Source organism: Patiria miniata, unplaced genomic scaffold, assembly GCF_015706575.1.
Source record: "Patiria miniata isolate m_02_andy unplaced genomic scaffold, ASM1570657v1 HiC_scaffold_18, whole genome shotgun sequence".
NCBI classification, from domain to species: Eukaryota; Metazoa; Echinodermata; class Asteroidea; order Valvatida; family Asterinidae; genus Patiria; species Patiria miniata.
This window is the reverse complement of record NW_024037056.1, coordinates 6,786,505-6,805,475: the sequence shown is the minus strand read 5'-3', so window position 1 is coordinate 6,805,475 and position 18,971 is coordinate 6,786,505. Positions and strand designations below refer to the sequence as shown.

The 18,971-nt window shown below is 40.4% G+C and overlaps 1 protein-coding gene across 1 annotated transcript in view; it reads left to right on the top strand.

Annotated features, from left to right (window-relative positions):
• The window catches only part of LOC119724444 (coiled-coil domain-containing protein 60-like), a 30,212-nt gene extending 12,940 nt beyond the window's left edge, over window positions 1-17,272 (top strand). Inside the window, exons 7-18 of the mRNA XM_038195505.1 lie at window positions 957-1,105; window positions 1,138-1,330; window positions 2,681-2,791; window positions 4,785-4,896; window positions 6,827-7,052; window positions 7,724-7,832; window positions 9,654-9,735; window positions 10,155-10,255; window positions 11,596-11,736; window positions 13,531-13,686; window positions 15,205-15,394; window positions 15,632-17,272. Of these exons, the coding sequence (XP_038051433.1) occupies window positions 957-1,105; window positions 1,138-1,330; window positions 2,681-2,791; window positions 4,785-4,896; window positions 6,827-7,052; window positions 7,724-7,832; window positions 9,654-9,735; window positions 10,155-10,255; window positions 11,596-11,736; window positions 13,531-13,686; window positions 15,205-15,394; window positions 15,632-15,748 (1,687 nt within the window). The 3' untranslated portion in view covers window positions 15,749-17,272. The remainder of the gene's footprint in view (window positions 1-956; window positions 1,106-1,137; window positions 1,331-2,680; window positions 2,792-4,784; window positions 4,897-6,826; window positions 7,053-7,723; window positions 7,833-9,653; window positions 9,736-10,154; window positions 10,256-11,595; window positions 11,737-13,530; window positions 13,687-15,204; window positions 15,395-15,631) is intronic.
• Window positions 17,273-18,971: the final 1,699 nt, after the last annotated feature.

Genomic DNA, 18,971 nt, shown 5'->3' with positions numbered 1-18,971 from the left:
TTGTAAAAGGATACTTAAAGAGAATGTACATCATTGGCTTTTGCTGTAATTTCCAGTAATGAACTATTTGAGGGGTTTAATAGATCAAATATTGTTACACTGACATGTTTGAAAGTTTTGTGCTCAAAAATGCTGGAAAAACCAAGAAAAACTAAAATGGTCAAGTAGTCTGGTCCCCTGACTCTATTAAAGATGAAATGGATCAATTTATAGATGCTGGAAAATTGTAAGGTAAGGGAACCAGTCTAGCTGGACTGTACACGTTCATGAACATGTAACCACTAGCAAACCAAATTTGGACTGGAAAAAAATATGGTAAAATTGAAGCAGTAGTTGAAAAATAGGTAGGTATTTCCAACGGTTGTCGGCCGACCACCGTTGGAAATGTATACAAAAATACAAGTTTACTTGAAAATGGCTTCACACCAAGTGTCATAATTTTACAGGATGCTTAAGACCGTCATTTACCAACATCCTAGTAAGGTATTTCATAAAAATTTGGTAGTTTTGTTTTTCGATGTTTGCAAATGTTGTATATTCCCTTTAAAGTTTTGTTGCCTGTGCTATTTTCAAGTTTCATCCTAAGAAATAGATTCCTTTTCTAAACAGCTTTTGTTTTTCAGTACATGTTAGTTTATTCACTTTTGAATGAAAAATGGACCGAAAAGATCAGCCTACATTTGTTTATTGATGTATTACTTTACAATTGCAAATGTTTGGCTGCCTGACAATCATTCCGTTCTCATTGGGTAGGCTGGTTCCCGCTCCACAATCAGTATCAATAATGAACGGAGAGGGTGCCAGTCTGCTCGAAAAGCGGATCTGTTTGTGACAAAAACAGTGTGAATGCCAGTAATTACATTACACTTTAGACTTGCGACTTAATCTAATCTCGATATCAACTTCGCTGATTTTAATTTATGCGTATTTTGTTCCTTCAATTCCCCATCATTTAGCATCTTCCTCACCTCATCCAGCAGTGACGGCAAGAAAGAAGTCTCCTTCTCCCGGTCCGAGACTCACCTCTACACCCCGGCGTCCCGAACCCCCTCCCCACCCCGGCCTCACGAACCCCCCTCCCCACCCCGGCCTCCCGATCCCCCCTCCCATCCCAAGAAGGCTCAACCCAGATGGGCCCAGACCCTACCCCCTCCACCCTTATAGGAGACCAGAGTGGGGCGACTACCCCGGCCAAGTCCATCCTGAGCTCCTCCTCGTCTCCCGTGGTCCGCAGGAGGCGAAAGAAGAAAAATACAGAGCCCCCTCGGCCGTACACCCCGATACGGTCCAACATTAACGTGGATAGTGAAGACGAGGGCAGAGCTAACAGGTGTGAATCTAACGTCTTGATCAAAATGCAGCTTGTAACCCACACACATACTTCATTGAAGCTAGCGCGCTCGCGTTAGGTACATGTATGCTGGGAATTTCTCGGGTCTGAGTGCGAAAGCTCTCAAAACTAGATTGGATTCATTTTCTTGGTAACAGGGACCGGGCTTGCTAGGTATCGGGACTGATTGCTTTAAGGGGGAAAACAAATCCACTTCTTGAACCAATTAAATTATCGCGGTAGAATCGCGTGAACACAGCTTGTGAAATATTATCCAATTACATTTAAACAAATGGACGCGGAACGCTGAGACGAACAAAACTTAACGTACACAATTCTATAGGGTTGTCAAAGGGGCGTTGCTAACTCGCAAATGGCGATAGGTCAATTAGGCCAAGCCACCAGTGTGCTTTTCAAGGCTTTTGCAGGATTGAGGAAGACAGAGCCCAGCCACTATGGGCTCCGTGAGCTAACAATAGAGGGCGCTTTTTAACCAGTTGTGAGAGCCCCATGGACGGGACACAACCCGTGTGCGTACTGGTTGGCGCGCATGTAGCGCGAACTACGCACAACTAATTTGATTCTGAATGTGTCAGAATCCAAAGCGTCTTCACGTCTTCGTCAGGTGTCGTCAGCAGTGCATCAATTGTCTCTCCCAGAGGTCTCCCCCAACTCTCCCTTTCTTACCGATGAGGGTGTGTGTGCACAGAGCCAAAGTCGAAACCAACCTCGTTCCCATGGGTACGAGATCTTGCTGCGCCATGTTGTTTACCATCATGTTTTGCGCGATCTCAACCCGCCCTGGAATTGTGTAATTTAAATGTGTCAAAATATGGCACATTATAATTAGGCTGTTTTACGTTCCAACGCCATCTTTAAAATGTTTAAAGTTGTGATTTTGAAGAATCACTCATTTCAAACATAAGGTTTGGACGTTACGTTATTTAGCAAAGATTTGCATTTACGTACCCCTTTCATCCCTTTACAACCGAGGATATATGTTTTTTTAGCGAAAAACGAGGCCGCCATAATCCATTTCGTACAGGCATCGCGACTTTTGAATTACAAATAATTTTCGTACGTGATGTAAAATGCAAAGCGCGCGAGCGCATGACAGGCGCGCCTGGCGTGCAGTCTTCGAAATGTGCGTGCAGTACGCTCTGAATCGCAAGTCAGCATCGTTTACGTATACATCACAGCCAGGGGTTAGTGAAGGAACGCGCACGCGCCCGTGGAGTCGAGGCTGAGTCAAAACCTCTTTCAGTTTTTATTTCTCGTTCTGCATTACCTAGGCATCTGAATCATGCTGAGTATAACTTGTAAGTATCTTGTCTTTCCTCTCCTTGATAGGGATGCAATATTTCGTCAGCTGTGCGTACTGAATTGGATCCTAGAGGCTATGATGACTGAGCCCCCGGCCGCCATGGAACCCATCACTAAATGCTGGAACATCAGATACAAGTAAGGCCTCAGTCAACAGACGATATGACATGAATATCTTGGAGCTTATTAGCAGGGTTACCATGGTTACAGTGTTCTCCAACTTTGGAAATTAAAGGTCGGTGCGCTGTCAAAAAGCGGAGGGGGGGCGCTATAATTATGTTAGGGGCGCTATTTGCAGTCATACATTTCTTTATGCTAGGGGGCGCTATTTGCAGATGAACATGTAATTTATGTACGGATAGCAGCTTTTAGGCCATTTCCAACACAATAACACTAACAATTAAGTACAATACTGGCTCAGCATCACCTTTTTTAACACATCAGTGACCAGGGACTCTGAGGCAGTTTGGCCTTGAGAGACTTTTGACCTGATTGATTGCTACAATGGGCAGGCTTGTCAGTTTGACAAGTGTTGCATGTTACTGCTTTTGGCAGAGTTTCTGGCCAAAATATACCCTGGAGGGTAAGGGTAGTCCCACTTGTTTGCCTTTTTTTTATTATTGTTTCCTTTTTTTTTTTAACTTGGCCGCAACTTTTGAAGCTTGGCGGGTGCCTCAGAAAGCTTGGCAGGGCACCAGGTTATTTTTACACGTTGGAGAACACTGGGGTTAGGTAGCACTTGTGGAATTAACCAGTTCGTGCCGGGATTATTTTGACACTGACCGGACCCAGGCGCGGGATTGTTTTTCACGAACCTCTATGCCAGACGGATCCAGGCCGTCATCTGCGGGTAGCACACCGTGATATTTCCAGCCTCGCTTGCTACGAGCGGGTCGCAGACAGATATTTCAGGCCTTGCTCGTTGTGTGTTTATCCGTCATCCGTTCCAAATACAGGGTGTGTCAAAAAAAGCGGAACCCAAACCCTAAAAAATATATTTCATATTTCAAAAAATATGTAGCACCAAAAATGATAATGACTGGAAAGCCAATTTCATAAGCTACTTTTAGATGAAAAAATACTGAAATTGCTCAATCCGTTCAAAGAATATCACCATTTAAACGTAACGACCCTAAAACCTTTCTCGTCCAAAAAAGCAATTTATTGTGTGTTTTGACTGTTTGGAACAAAAGAGAAACTGACTCAGAATACTTGTTTCAACAACTGTCACCACCTGTTATGCACAATATCTTTATTAACAACCCCGGTTAGGCAAACAATATGATTTATAAAATATACTTTTTTTAAAAGACGGGCCTTCAAAAAGACTTTGTTGAATTTGTTTAATGTTTAAACTGAGATTTTATTGCTGTTGATATTTAAAGACAATTGTGACGACGATTCTTGAAATCGCATTTTTTTTTTGGACGAGACAGGTTTTAGGGTCATTGTGTTTTAATGGTGATATTCTTTGAACGGATTAACTTATATCAGTAATTTTTTCATCTATGAAATTGGCTATCCAGTCATTATTATGTTTGGTGCTACATATTTTTTTAAACATGAAATATATTTTTTGGGGTTTGGGTTCCGCTTTTTTTGACTCACCCTGTGCCTCAAAACCTTTGCGTGTCTACACGTCGTCAGACATGACCTGGTTAAAAGAGCCCATGTCATGTATGTTTTTATAATGAATGCTTGAAAGTGCACCTTTGTTTCCCATTTAACCTTAGTTTCATATTAATTTTGCCATTTTTAAGGGTCTTTTTTTTTGTCTTTTTGTTTTTTGTGCTAATGCAAATTTCCATATTGGTTCACAATTTTAACAGAAAGCACATAAACTGAACAGTGTCGTCCTAAAATGACATCACAGCAACAGCGCCCTCAGTTGTCCAGAAGGCTAGCATGGACAACTTTAAATGCCTAAAGAAGTGCACTTTCAATCAAATTAACGAAAAATGGATATCAAATAGTTTTCTTACATTTAAAAGGAGGAGAAACCTGCACAAAATATGTTCGTAAGAAAAATTCATTGCATGGGCCCTTTAAAAACTTAATGCTGATGACTTGGTGTGGGTGACACGGTGCAAATAATGTATCTTGGGTTTTTTTGGTTGTTTTTGTTCTTCAGAGATCTTAGGCAGAACACCTTTTGCAAGACGACGATGAGAGATAAACGGCGAGAGAAGTTGGTGGATACGCGGTGGCATTCATTCGTTTCTAACCCCGGAGCTGGACATCTGGTGAGAAATAAGATCATTTAAAAGACTTTCTTGAAAACTTTAAATACAATCAGTTCTTTTTCTTTTTTAACTCAGCAAAACTTCTTTCAAAGAATTTCCTTCTAGTCTGTGGGACAGTGTATCGAACAAAAAAAATTTAATTTTATGCAACCTGGCATTTAATAATGGTAATTATATGCACGACAATTGCTTTTTGATCTCCTCCATCACCTAATTGATTGAAGTTTATTGTGCAACCATGTTGGACTGGAGTTCCCGAATTTCTCTCTTTTTTTTCCAGCCAATTTTAGACAGTTTTCTGTCAACTTTATTCACAAGTCGGCCATGTTAAATTGAAAGCGAACTATCTTCATTTTTGGGAGTAGAAACGAAAGCAATGAAATAAAGTTAATTACAAATTAATACCAGTCTGCTCTGATTAATATTTTAAAATTTTGGATTGAACATATACCCTGATAATTTAAGCCACATTTTAAAAAAGTGAGGCTTTGAACGTACCCCAATCATAAAATTTGTTTGCAATTTATAAAATATTTTCAGGGAAAGTGATAGAAAATGGCTCACCGTGAATAAAATCTATGATTTTTGCCATACTTACAAGTAAGTATGGCAAAGCTCATAGCACATTAAGGATGGATAGTCCTTGAACTGATGTGTTCAGGGAGCTATAAAAAAATCCTGTAGAAAACAAGTAAAATATTGTTGGTTGTTTAGGCATGTTGTGAGGCAAGTACCTAATGTCGCTTTCTGATGAGTACATTCAGTGATATAATGATTAATTTTAGAGATGTTTCCTTTCATTGTTACGGCAAAGACGGAAAGCTTACCCAGTCTTTTCTCTCAAAGTGGACAGGTATGGTATTATATACATGTAGGAGAGATTGATTGAATTGTGATTTATGTTCATCTGCACTGTTTTTCATATTTGTTTACTCACTTGTTGAAGAATTCAGCTTTTACTAACACTGCGTGCAGACAAATTATATCACATGCTGTCATATTGTCTTTGCTTTCAGTTTGTCACAGTGATTTCTTCAGTATTGCACAAATGTGTGAATAGATTATCTTTAAAGATATAGTCCATCATTTGTAATTTGTGCATTTGGTTCGTTTGAAGCAACAAAAGTGCTCAAAATCTAAGTAAGGAGACTGAACAACTAACCTGATGAAGTTTCAGCTCAGCTTCAGCTGTATATTCCGAGAAAAACAGCATTCTAAGATCTCGATTTCAAATCAAAATTTGCTGAATCATGTTTTGAATTGGGCCTGAATTCAGCGTCCGAGACACGTTCTCACTGAGCCGATTCTGATGTCGCGCACTGATCCGACGAATTATAGCAATCGTGTGCGTCGTGCCAATGCTTGTGCGCGCTTCGCCGAATAACAAAATGAACTACTAATTTAAATATTCCTACCGTGCGTCTTAAGAATGATGCACCGTTGGAAAGGCCTTCTTTCGTTGATTACTTCAAAATGACAGCTTGCCAGAAAGAATAATTTCACAGGAAGTTTAGTCCCCCTATTATCTTTCAACCAAGTATACTGTATGTTTTTCAACAATAATTACGATACTTACTTTTCGGATGGCTGCAAATGATGGACTATAGCTTTAACGGTTGGAAAAACTGAACTCATACAAACAGTAAAGCCTGTGTGTACGTGCACCACCTACAACCCCTGGACAGACAGACAAAGGGACAACAACAGATTCTTTGTTGTCCTCGAGCGTTCATCTTTTGTTGAAAGCGGTCCTCAGTTGTACGGTTATGTACTTATATAGTCTATGGGAGTGTGTTAAATTACAGGGTACAAACGGAAACATCGTGTCTTGTCCTCGAGAGTCATGTAGTGAAAGCCTGTGTGGGTTTGTTCTTATCTCTGTGATGACTGACTAAAAAACTTCTCTAAAATTCTCCCTGCAAATTTTCAGAAATCTCGTGTTAATACCAACAAGACCTCCCTCTACGGCCCCAACCTGACCACCTCCATGTCCTATGTCCGCCAACCTCGCCGGGGATCCAGCACCATGGCCCTTGGGCAGGCCAAGGCCGCCTCGGCCATCAGCCAGTCAGCCAATCAGAGCAGCGCTGACAGCACGCCCAGGAGAGACGAGGACGGGACAGGGAAACGAGAAAACTTGAGAGAGCTCGGCAAAAGTATGTTGGGTATTTGAAAAAAAAAAATTAACCCCAAGGCCAAAAAAAAAAAATATTCAGTCTCTGGTTAGACCAAAGTTCCGGAATTGACGCGGGGACGCGGCCTTTTTTTTCCTTTTTTTTTGGCTTTTTTTTTTTCTTCAAGCTTGGATTGTACAGACAAGGTGGGGTACTATTTTGCTATTTGGTGTCCTCACGTACATTGGTGTCCTCCATAATTTGCCTTGGTGCTCTCGATCATTTGCCTTGGTGCAATTTCCCATTCCTTGGTGCTCTTTGGTAAAAAAAAATTGAGGAGGTGTGGCAATAGAGGGCGCTGTTGGAGCTACCGCGGAACATTTTTGAAAAAAAAAAGATTGACGCGCATGATTAAAATCGACGCGCACGCTGACCAGAGACCGACTTATTGGTTTTTTTGGGCCTAAGTTAAATCCAGCATGTGGACAAACTGGTTTTTGAAAAATTTTCTGTAAATGGCCGCAATTTCTTAATTTAGGCTTTATTGTCAACTCCATTTTCACCATATACCACCAAGATCTTGTAATAATTTCAACATGTCTCTCCAATTTTTGAGAAATCTGTGCGTGAAAAGGTGTAAACTTTTTTTGGGGCCACCCTGTTGATTTACTCAATCAGCAGAGTTTAATGTGATGCCTCTTTTGTGTGTGTAGCTACGAGCACATGGAAGATGCTGGACGACATCAACGAGAGTGCCTCAATGGTCGGCAAGAATGAAGATAACGATGATGCAGCATCGAGACGGGGACCCAGACAAGACAGGTATGAGCTAGAGTCGTTGAGCATTTTCGGAACAACTTGCTTTGGCTTCATCGGCTAAAGGAAATTTAAGGCCCCCCAATTAACTTCTCCAACTCCAGCTGCATTTTGGTGCCTGTTATGCTTCAGGAACATTCAGTCGGTTAACCCTTTCAATACCACATTGTTTATTGACCTGGCTCTCCCCATGACCAAATTGTTTGCTCAGTCATGCGGAAATCACTAGAGCGTGAACAAGATGACCACAAGTCCAAAACTTGCATTTTTCAACCCAGATTTTCACTGCCAAGGAGTGATTTAAATCATAGGTGTTGTGTGTAAAGTTTGTTCCTTGAACCTTACTCTTGTATGTGATGTAAAAATGAAGTCCATATGTGTGAATATAAGAAAGTTATGCCTGTTTGTTCATCTGGTTCCATTTATCAAACTGCAAGCCATTTCACCACATGACCAAATGGCACTCCATACCTCAATTTGTGCGTGGATACTTCTGAAGCACTTTTCTCATTTTTTTGTAATGGCAACACTATGAATAAACTACACCATTAGAACGATCCGAAAACACTCTTTCAGCTGGTGTATGGTTGTTGTATGGACGGCCAAACACATCAACATGCCGCCTTTCTGAAAGGTAGTGAATATATCTGTGTTGAGGGTGTTCTGTGTGTGGTTTCCTGGTCGACTAAAGTCGCCCATGGTAAAGAAAGGGTTAATATGAAGCCAAAAGTTGCATTATTTGTGTTTAGTTTGCCTCTCAGTGATTCAGAAGTAGCAAGCCAAGCCGAAGATGAAGCAAAGTTTTCAAAAACTGTTAATGGCTATGTCCAAATGTCAAGGCCACAGAGGCATGTCTAGCCCTCTATTGGAAGCTCAAACTTGTTCAATCAAATTATCTACTTTGGCCTTTAGTTCGCAAATAGAAATTAAAGATTTGAAAGTGATTTTTTACAGTCGCTGCAATTTTAATTGAATAGCGCATGTGTGAGCCATGATTTCACAAAATCCTATAGTTCCACAATAACAGCCATGTTATTTGAAAATAACATCATATGACAAAATCTCCTGCTCAGATGATCCGATTTCAGTCTTACCAAGAATGTTTCAAAATTGACAAAGCTATGCAGTAAAAACAAAATCAGCTAATGTAGGCCTGCACAACCACAATGGCTTTTTGAATGTGCTTGCCAGGGACAGCATGCATTAGGGGAACCATGACAATTTTTCCAAATCCATTCTAAAATAGTATTCCTTAAAGGGAATATACATCATTTGCTTTTGCTGTAATTTTCAGAAATGGTTGGAATTGGGGGGTTGGAAATATTTAGCAAATATAGTTACACTGACTTTTTTGAGGTTTTTGGTTCGAAAATGCTATAAAAACCAAGAAAAACAATCATTTTCCTATAGTCTGGTTCCCTGACTCCATATGAGAAGAAACAGAGCAGTTTACATACATTGGGGAATTGTAAGGTCAGGGAACCAGTCTAGCTGGCTTGTACCCGTTCATAGGTGTGTAATCGATTGCAAACAAGTGCGATGGTCAATTGGGGCCAGTATTTGAAAAAAAGCCAGTTTTTTTTCCAACGCTGGTCGACCGACCAGCGTTGGAAATTGATACAAAAATACCACTTTTCTTGAAAATGACAGTATACCAGGTGCCATGATTTTACAGGATGCAATACACTGTCATTCACTAACAGTCCAGCAAGGTATTTCAAAATGATTTGGTAGTTTTATATTTTGATGTTTGCAAATGTTGTATTTTCCCTTTAAGTTGTTGTCCATAATCGTACTATAACATTGTGTACTGATTGTATATTTCAGGTCTCCTTCCATCGTCAGTGAGCGCAGTGGTAGCGCTACCTCATCCAGTCAGAGAACTGTCACTAAAGGACCAACGCTGTCGGTAAGTATTCAGTTGTCTGGTTTGTTTTTTTCTGGGTTCTCAGGTCTCGTGTTCAATAGGGCTCGCTCAATGATGGCCATCTCTGTAGGAGAACTGCAACTGCGTATTTTACGCAATCAAGCACGCATAGCGCAGTGTTGAAGATGTTCTAAACACGCGCGCTTGTTGCTCGAAATGTGTTCGAAATACAACGCAGCCGATGCGCGTTATGCAAGTTGATGCTCAAAATGCCAATGCACGTGGATGGTCTGTTGGAAATAAATGACGTCATTTTGAACGAGACCTATAAGATTGTTTCTCGTGATAAAATGTAGAAAATGTCCATATTTGTTTTTGTTTAGATAAATCTGCTTAAAGCTATTATTGAGTGATATTCTGTACACATTTCAATGAGTGCATCGTCATATTTTTGATTGCAGCAAAAGCATCTTGAAGAGAGAGATCAGAAAGTGGGCAAACCCCGCGAGAGACAGATACACACCTGGGTGGCCACAACCAACAGGAAACTACGCACAATGAGGTAATATCGTGTCTTAATAGTTAAGATTGTGATTTGTGCTGGTCCCCGAGGGCCAGCCTAGTGTCGTCTGTGCTTCTTTGTCACCGACTGACTGACCGGCCAACCGACCGATCAACCGACCGACCGACAGGCCAACCGACTGGTTGTAGGCCGATGAAGAAAGCCTGGTATTGCCCCGAAACACCATGAATAAGCTAAATCCGGCCCATTGTGTACTAGTGGTGTGCATTCACGGGTAGTACATGTAGCCCTAAAAGAAACCCAACCAAAAATTCAAATCCGGAAAGTTGTCTTGATAAGGTGTAAACTGCAACTTTCACGAGAGTCATTTGCCTTGAGTTAAAGGGAAAATACAACATATGCAAACATCGAAAAAATAAAACTACCAAGTTTTTACGAAATACCTAACTAGGATGTTGGTAAATGCATGGAGGTAGAATAGTCTCAAGCATCCTGTAAAATTATGGCACCTGGTGTGAAGTCATTTTCAAGAAAATGGTATGTTTGTATTCATTTCCAACGGTGGTCGGCCGACCACCGTTGGAAAAACCTAACTATTTTTGTCAACTGCTCCAAATTTACCATTTGTTTCAGTCCAAATTGTGTTTGCTATTGGTTACATGTTCATGAACGAGTGCAGGCCAGCTAGACTGGTTCCCTTACCTCACAATTTTTCGGCATCTATAAATTGATTCATTTTAACTTTAATTGAGTCAGGGAACATTTTTGTTTTTCTTGGTTTTTCCAGCATTTTCGAACACAAAACTTCAAACATGTCAGTGTAACAATATTTGATCATATTATACTAACCTCTCAAATAGTCCATTCAAAAAATTACAGCGAAAGCCAATGATGTACATACCCTTTAAAACACGCATGAACGTGAAATCGGTTTTGGCTTTCCTTGTAGGCTCGTTTTCATTTTGAAAATTCCCTACGAGTGGCATTCAAAACCTTTCTTTTTCATTGTCTTTGAAGGTACTAGGTAATTTGTCAAGTTGGTTACGGGTACCCGATCCCATAATCTAGAACCGGTTCCTGACATCAGCGGTAGCTAGGGTACTCCGGTACCTGTTTCCGATGCATATATCACCATTGTGTAGACCAATTAGCAGGAATAGACTGCTGGTGATAGCCATTTTGAATCAATTGAACAGATTCTTTAGCTTTTTACTAGGCCAGCCTTGTCTTGTTTTCACAGGTTGCAGACAGCAGGAGTGTACAGTTCTTATAAAATTATGTCGAGGAATTGGAAAAACAGATTTCACAATTGAAAAGTCAAAATCCTTCTGATTGATATCATTCCTATCATTTATACTTACGATCTTTCTTTTTAACAGTGCGCCACCTAAGAGCGAGTTTAAACCAATCTTCCCGAGTCGCAAGCACGCCCACCTGCCCTCAGAGCTCCGTAGTCGCTTTGCCGACGTCACAGAGGATAAGGCCCTCATACTCCACGACAAGTTGGAAGTTCTTGAAAAGTAAGGCTGGTAGTGATTTTATTTTGCGTTGTCAAATTGTATTTGCAGTTTCTGTACTGGAAAATGGGAGGTGTAAAACATGTACATGACAATTATTGGTGAAAAATATTATTGGTTGGGTGCTGTGGTCCAATGGTTCCGGTGTTCGACTTGTGTGCCGTGGTACATGGGTTCGAATCCTGACCGTGGGAACATGGTGCTTGTACTCTTGAGCAAGGCACTTTACCATTATTGCTTCGTCCTTCGGATGGGACGTAAAGCCGTAGGTCCCGTGTGTTGTGTAATGCACGTTAAAGAACCCAGTAACACTTATCGCTAAGAGAAGGGGTTTGCCCCGGTGTTTCTGGCAGTGGCTGCAATAAGCGCCGCAGCACCTTGTAAACCCTTATAAGGTGCTACATAATGGGTCTCATATTTCTCATAGACTTTATTTACCTTTCTTTAAAAATAGACATAATTTCCAGCACCTTGAGTACTTAATTGTTGGTAGATACGTGCGCTATATAAGACTCCGATATTATTATTATTTTTATTATTAAAAATATTCAAACGTTGGTATGGATCTTGGTCACTAAAGTTTGTATGTGGAATACAGCTTTGCTGTTACATCCTGTTTGGGGCGGTCAGAACTATCGTTGGAGCCATTACAATAGTTGGGGTGCAACAGTGTCTCCATGTTAAGCGGACCGAACCGAAGCGCAGCAAATGTAGCATTCAAGTATCGGCCTTTATAAGGTTGTAGAAATTTCACCATTGTGCGGGTTCAGTAATGCATTGAGTGCATAGATGTTTCATGATGTACTTTTCTTTTCTGTGGCCCCGACAGAAAGTGAACGCTTATCCTCCTGCATCTTCCAAAATCATCCATGGGGTTTGAAGATTTTGCATAGGATTAATTACGCCACCATTACTATTCACAATGCCCCATGAAATTTAAGTACAGTAAACTCCGGCTAAACCGGCACTCTCGGGACCCGAGAATTTGTGATGACTTACGCGAATGCCGATATCTGCTGTAAGTCGTCATTTTGCCGACTTACATGAATGGTCATTTGCACTTCTATAGTTGTACCATTCATTGCACTAATTGGCTTCGATTTACCCTGGATTATCTCCTTAATACTTGAGTTGAATCCAGCAAATGAATCCTCGAATTGTATCATCACGTTTGGGGTATTGATAGTGGAGACCACGCATATGTACGTGCACAGTAACAAATTAAATGCATGCGTGGTCCGGTATATACCACGCACACATTGACTGCAGCAGCAGTCAATCAATAAGACGACCCCCAAAATGCACAGAGCGCATGCGTACAGCCTAGAGGGCGTACTGGTATTGATATGCTCACGATGCATATGCGATGTATGCAGTATGACACCCTTTTTCGACACCGATAAAACCAACACTTTGGAAACCGCAGTACAGGAAGTCGATGCCTTGCAATGCGTGATTTGTTGAATGCCGACTTACGCAAAGGATTTTGTAATGCTCTTTATGGAAAGGGGACCGACAGTTACACTACGACTTGAGCGAAATGGCGACTTATAAAAGCCGACTTAGAAATAAAAAATTCAATGGAAATGCATTACGGACAATCGGGACTTTAGTCAGACGTCCGACTTGAGCGATTTGACGAGTTGTACGATGTCGGTTTAGCCGGAGTTTACTGTATAAAAAATAATGGCATTGGTGGATATTTAGAGGATTAAGAAATCCAGTGTACCATTATTAAGGAAAATGTCTTTATAGAGTGGGTGTTTAATGTGCACAAAATCTGCTCTTGATTTGCAGGAAGAAGCTGTGGAGAAGCGAGGAGAAATTCCGAGCCATTCAGACCAATCTTCACATCAGCGCCCAGCTGGAGCGCATGAAGGATGCGGCCAGGGATAACGAGGAGTCCGCTGAAGAGAAGATGAGGAAGAAACGAGTCGAAGAAGAAAGCAAATGGTCAGAAGGAGTTTTTGTTCTTTCATTGTTGTTACTTTTTAATTTCTTTCTAATAAACCAAGGATTCCTCAAAAGCGCCCTAGGCACTGTAGTTCGCAAACAGGATGCTGGGATACTCTGATGAGCTTCACAGAATCTTGTGAAGGAAGTGGCCTATGACCTATGTATAAAGCATCTGGCTGCAGCTGTTCAAGACCGCAGTTAGACAATGTGCGCAAATGCTATCCCCAATCTTTCCATAGAATTGCGCACATTCCATACCGGATGTGATTTCTGTTTCATTGCGGACCATGAGGACAAAATTTTGAGAATCGCAAAATGCGATCTGACCGTTCGTGATTCGAAACCGAGCCTGAGCGAGTGACGGGAATTGTAAATTTACAACACAGATAAGTTTTGCAGAATTTCCTACATTATTACGCTTTTCAACGAGAAAAAACATCTCTAAACTGGAATAAAAGAGTAATGAATCAGTCTTAACGGCCATTTCAACCTTGCAGAGTCATGACCTTGTTGACGCGCAGGTCACTGGTCGCACAAAATCCAACCAATCAGAGCGTGAATTCATTAGAGTATCCCAGCGTCCTGTTTGCAGGGGGGGGGGGGGGGGGGGGTACGAGCGAAGCAAGCCTGAAGAAACCTGTAGAGAGAAGATTATGCAGAGATGCCACTTTTCAGGTTTTAACCTGAATTCAGGTTTTTTTTCCAAAAAGTGTGACAAATTAAAAGTGCTGGATTTGGTCTGAAACATCCAGAAAACACATTTTTGAAAGGGGGTAAGGGTAGTTTCAGGTTTTTTAGTAGTGTTTCAGGCTTTTTATTGATATATTGGTGGCATCTCTGATTATGAAAAGAGATAACCTCGTCCCCAGGGTGTCGAGCAGTACGCGCCCACCACTACCTGCTCTCTCACCCTTGTATTGGATCATTTGCATGTGCAAGATTTTTGAACACATATGCAAATGACGAATAGTCTGGTGCCTGCCTGTGCGTTACATTTGCGTTTGTTTTTGTATGGGGTGTCGGTGGTAAAAACAGAATCAATTCGTCGCAGTGTGAGCATGGCGTGAGTTACGAAAACAAGATTTTATTTTAATTAAACTGTTACGATCTGATCGAGACAACATGCAGTATCAAATTTGATATTAATTTGAACAAATTGGAAAGGAAAGGAATATTTTTGAGAAGGCGTTGACAAATGATCGCGAAAACACGTTCTGCACGTTGTGAATAACAGCACCAAGTACATGATATAAATTCATTTCTAGCCAATTGCGGTATCGAATCAGGATACAGGAAGAAAGTTTCCTATCCAGGGCTTACTATTGGAAACGATGTTGGAAATATAGTAAGCACTGGGGACGAGGTTGGAGAAGAGATTACTGCTTTTGACAAGGAAAACCCAGAAAAAAATAATCTGGAGAAAACCCACAGATTCATGTAGGGTATGAAAACCCAATCCACACATGACCAGGGTATCGTTAATAGACTTTATACTGATGTTGGGCAATCTTTCAGGTTCCAGGAGTTGACGTCGCGTCTCCCCAGCTACGTCTTCAGTGACATGGCCTGCGCTGCGTTGCTGGACAAGCTACAGGGTATGGGCATCATTGAGAGCCGTAAGATAACCCCGCAGAAGTTCCTGAACGTCTTGACGGGGCTGAAGCCGTGGGAGCTGTGCCTTCCCGAGGTCAGCGCTGCCGTCGAGGTAAGCTGGCGAACCAAACCAAATTATCTCTAAGATTTTATTTAAAGTACATGAAATACAACTTGGTGTTTGAAACAGGAAGGACAAGAGTCGAAAAATTTGACAGTTGCAGGCATTCAACAACGGAGAGAGAATTTGATCTAAGCTTGATTTTTTTGCTGTTAGAAGATATATTTCCGTATTTGTTGAAATGTAGAAGACAATATTCCAATATTGTTTCTCTCTTTTTTTGTTCAGTTTGTCCGTGAGCGAGTTGTCCTGATGTCGGTGGAGGAATTTGAGGCGTGGTATCAACACGAGATTCCGGGAATCAGCCGATCGCAGAGTGCTCCTCCGAACACTTTCCCGACCTAACCCAGGCGTCACTGCCATGACTCTAGATCAATCTGGGCATGTTTCTGGACAGACTATTGTGTTAACTTGGTCCAGTTAACGTGATCTGGTTGGTACGGCTAGCTTGGTCCTTGTTACCTTGGTCCGTGTTACCATGGTCAGTGTGACCTTGGTCGGTGTTACCATGGTCCGTGTTACCATGGTCAGTGTTACCATGGTCAGTGTTACCTTGGTCCGTGTTACCATGGTCCGTGTTACCATGGTCCGTGTTACCATGGTCCGTGTTACCATGGTCCGTGTTACCATGGTCCGTGTTACCACGGTCAGTGTTACCTTGGTCCGTGTTACCATGGTAAGTGTTACCTTGGTCCGTGTTACCTTGGTCCGTGTTACCTTGGTCCGTGTTACCTTGCTCCGTGTTACCTTGGTCTGTTTTAACTTGGTCCAAGTTAACTTGGTTTGGTTAAACTTGGTCGGTGTTAACTTCAATTGGTTTGGTTAACTTGGTCCGTGTTACCTTGGTCAGGTTATTAGCTTGGTCCGTGTTAACCTGATTCAGTTAACTTGGTCTGAGTTAACTTAATTGATCTGGTTGACTCGGTCTGTGTTAACTTGCTCTGGTTAAATAGGTCTGTGTTAACTTGCTCTGGTTAACTTGGTCCGTGTTACCTTGGTCAGGTTATTAACTTGGTCCGTGTTAACTTGATTCGGTTAACTTGGTCTGAACTTAATTGATCTGGTTGACTCGGTCAGTGTTATAACTTGCTCTGGTTAAATAGGTCTGTGTTAACTTGCTCTGGTTAACTTGGTCCGTGTTCACTCGCTCTGGTTAAATCGGTCCGTGTTAAGTTGCTCTGGTTAAATTGGTCTGTGTTAACTTGCTCTGGTTAAATTGGTTTGTGTTAACTTGCTCTGGTTGACTTGGTCCGTGTCACTATCCAAACCGTGCAACTATCCTTTGAGTGCCACTTGAACAAATTATTGGTTTTATAAGACTGATAAATAAGACTTTGATAAATGGGGTAGTATTTCTGGAAGCTAATACTGAACTAAATAAATTCAAGTACATTTTGTGAATCATCTTTGAAAAAAGAAAACATTTTCACTAATTACATGTAGAAACAGCATTTAATTCCAAACTTTGTAAATAAAAAAAATATTTTTATATAGTATACTTGTATATTGTATTTTCATTGGAAAATTACACATGCAACAGTTTACATGCGTCCGTTGATATGTAATTAATTTTATGTGATCATTACTTGTCAGCTGACGCTGGGTTATGGTGGCCCATGAAGAACAAATTTAATAGTGCTAATTTCAAACGGTTCATTGGTTTTTGCAGCTTTTTGTTTTTGTCATTATTTTTTTTGTCAATATTTGTTTAAATACAGAACAAAATTTTCAGAGCAGGAAGAATTTGAGCCTTAATTTAAACTTTATATGAACAATCTGTTTTTTCATGTTCATGTATTTCTAATTTTGAATTCAGAGTGTGCTACAAAGATGTATAAATTGTAAATAAAGCTCTTTGAATGAAAGAAAGTTTGATTGTGAAATGTTTGTGATTATAAGTGATATTTCATTCCATATGGTCTAGGATGTTCAGATGTTTTGTAACTGTTCAGGTGTTAAACCTGTGGGGAAAAGGGGTTAACGTTGGGTTTTTTTTTTTAATTTAAATAGGGCCAAATTTGACTATATTTTTCAAAAATTAAGAAATATAAGGGGTTAGCCTTGGGTTTTTATAATCAAAATCGGGCAAAATTAAACTTTTCAAGAATCAACAAATTTAAGGGTTTTGCCTAGCATTTTTATCAAAATTGGGGAAAATTTGAATTTTTTATTTTTTTTGGAAATAAAAATGTGAGGGGTATCTAAGATCAGGATAAACACTTTGCATTTCAAATGAAATCTCGTCCAATATTAGATGTTTGACACATGCACACGAATCTCGAATATTGACAGGAACCGTGAAAGAATGACATTTAATATAAGGAATTGGAAGTGTTAGGACTATACATTGTACACTTCGTATTTAAATCGTCATCAATTTCTTCCAAAAGAGGGCGCGCTATAAAAACACTGCCCACCGCGTGCCGAATTTCCATTCGAGATGTAAACAAAGGTTTTGTGACGACGAAATCTCAAGATAAACACTTTGCATTCAACTAAAAATCTCGTCCTATATTAGATATTTGATACATCTACTCAAGAATCTCAAATTTGTGTACAGGAGCCGTGAAAAAAATGACAAAAATATAAGGAAGTTACAGTGTAAGGACGCTTCGTATTAAAATCGGCATCAATTTCTTAAAAAGAGAGCGCGCTGTATGAACACTGCTCACCGTGCGCCGATTTCAGTGTCCATTCGAGATGTAAACAAAGGTTTTAACCATGCGCGTCGATCTTTTTTTTTCCCAAAATGTTCCGCGGTAGCTCCAACAGCGCCCTCTATTTCCGCACCTCCTCAATTTTTTTTCCACAGAGCACCAAGAAATGGGAAATTGCACCAAGGCAAATGATCGAAAGCACCAAGGCAAATTATGGAGGACACCAATGTACACGAGGACACCAAAAAATCAAAATAGTACCCACCTTGTATGTACAATTCAAGCTTGAAGGAAAAAAACAAAGCCCCCCCCCCCAAAAAAAAAGCCGCGTGGCCGCGTCAATTCCGGAACTTTAGTCTGACCAGAGACCGAATATTTTTTTTGTTTGGCCTAACAACGGAATCTCAAGATATACGCTTTGCATTCAAATGTAATCTCGTGCAAAAGTAAATGTTTAAAATTACATTTTAGCCTTGCTTTAAATTTTTTATCAAAATTTGGTATATAATTTGACTTTTTTTCCAAACTTATCAAAAGTAAGAGGTTAGCCTTGCATTTTTATCAACATTTGGCATAATTTGACCCTTTTTTTTGAAAATTAGAAAAAGTAAGAGGTTTGCCTTGCAATTCTATCAAAATTTTGCATAATTGGACTTGTTTTTGAAAATTAGAAAAAGTAAAAGGTTAGCCTTGCCTTTTTATCAAAATTTGGCATAATTTGACTTTTTTTTTAAATTAGAAAAAGTAAGAGGTTAGCCTTGCATTTTTATCAAAATTTGGCATAATTGGATTTTTTTTAAAAATTAACAAAAGTAGGGGTTAGCCTTGCATTTTATCGAAATTTGGCATAACTTGCCTTTTTCCCCCCAAAGTTATCAAAAGTAAGGGGTTAGCCTTGCATTTTTTATCAG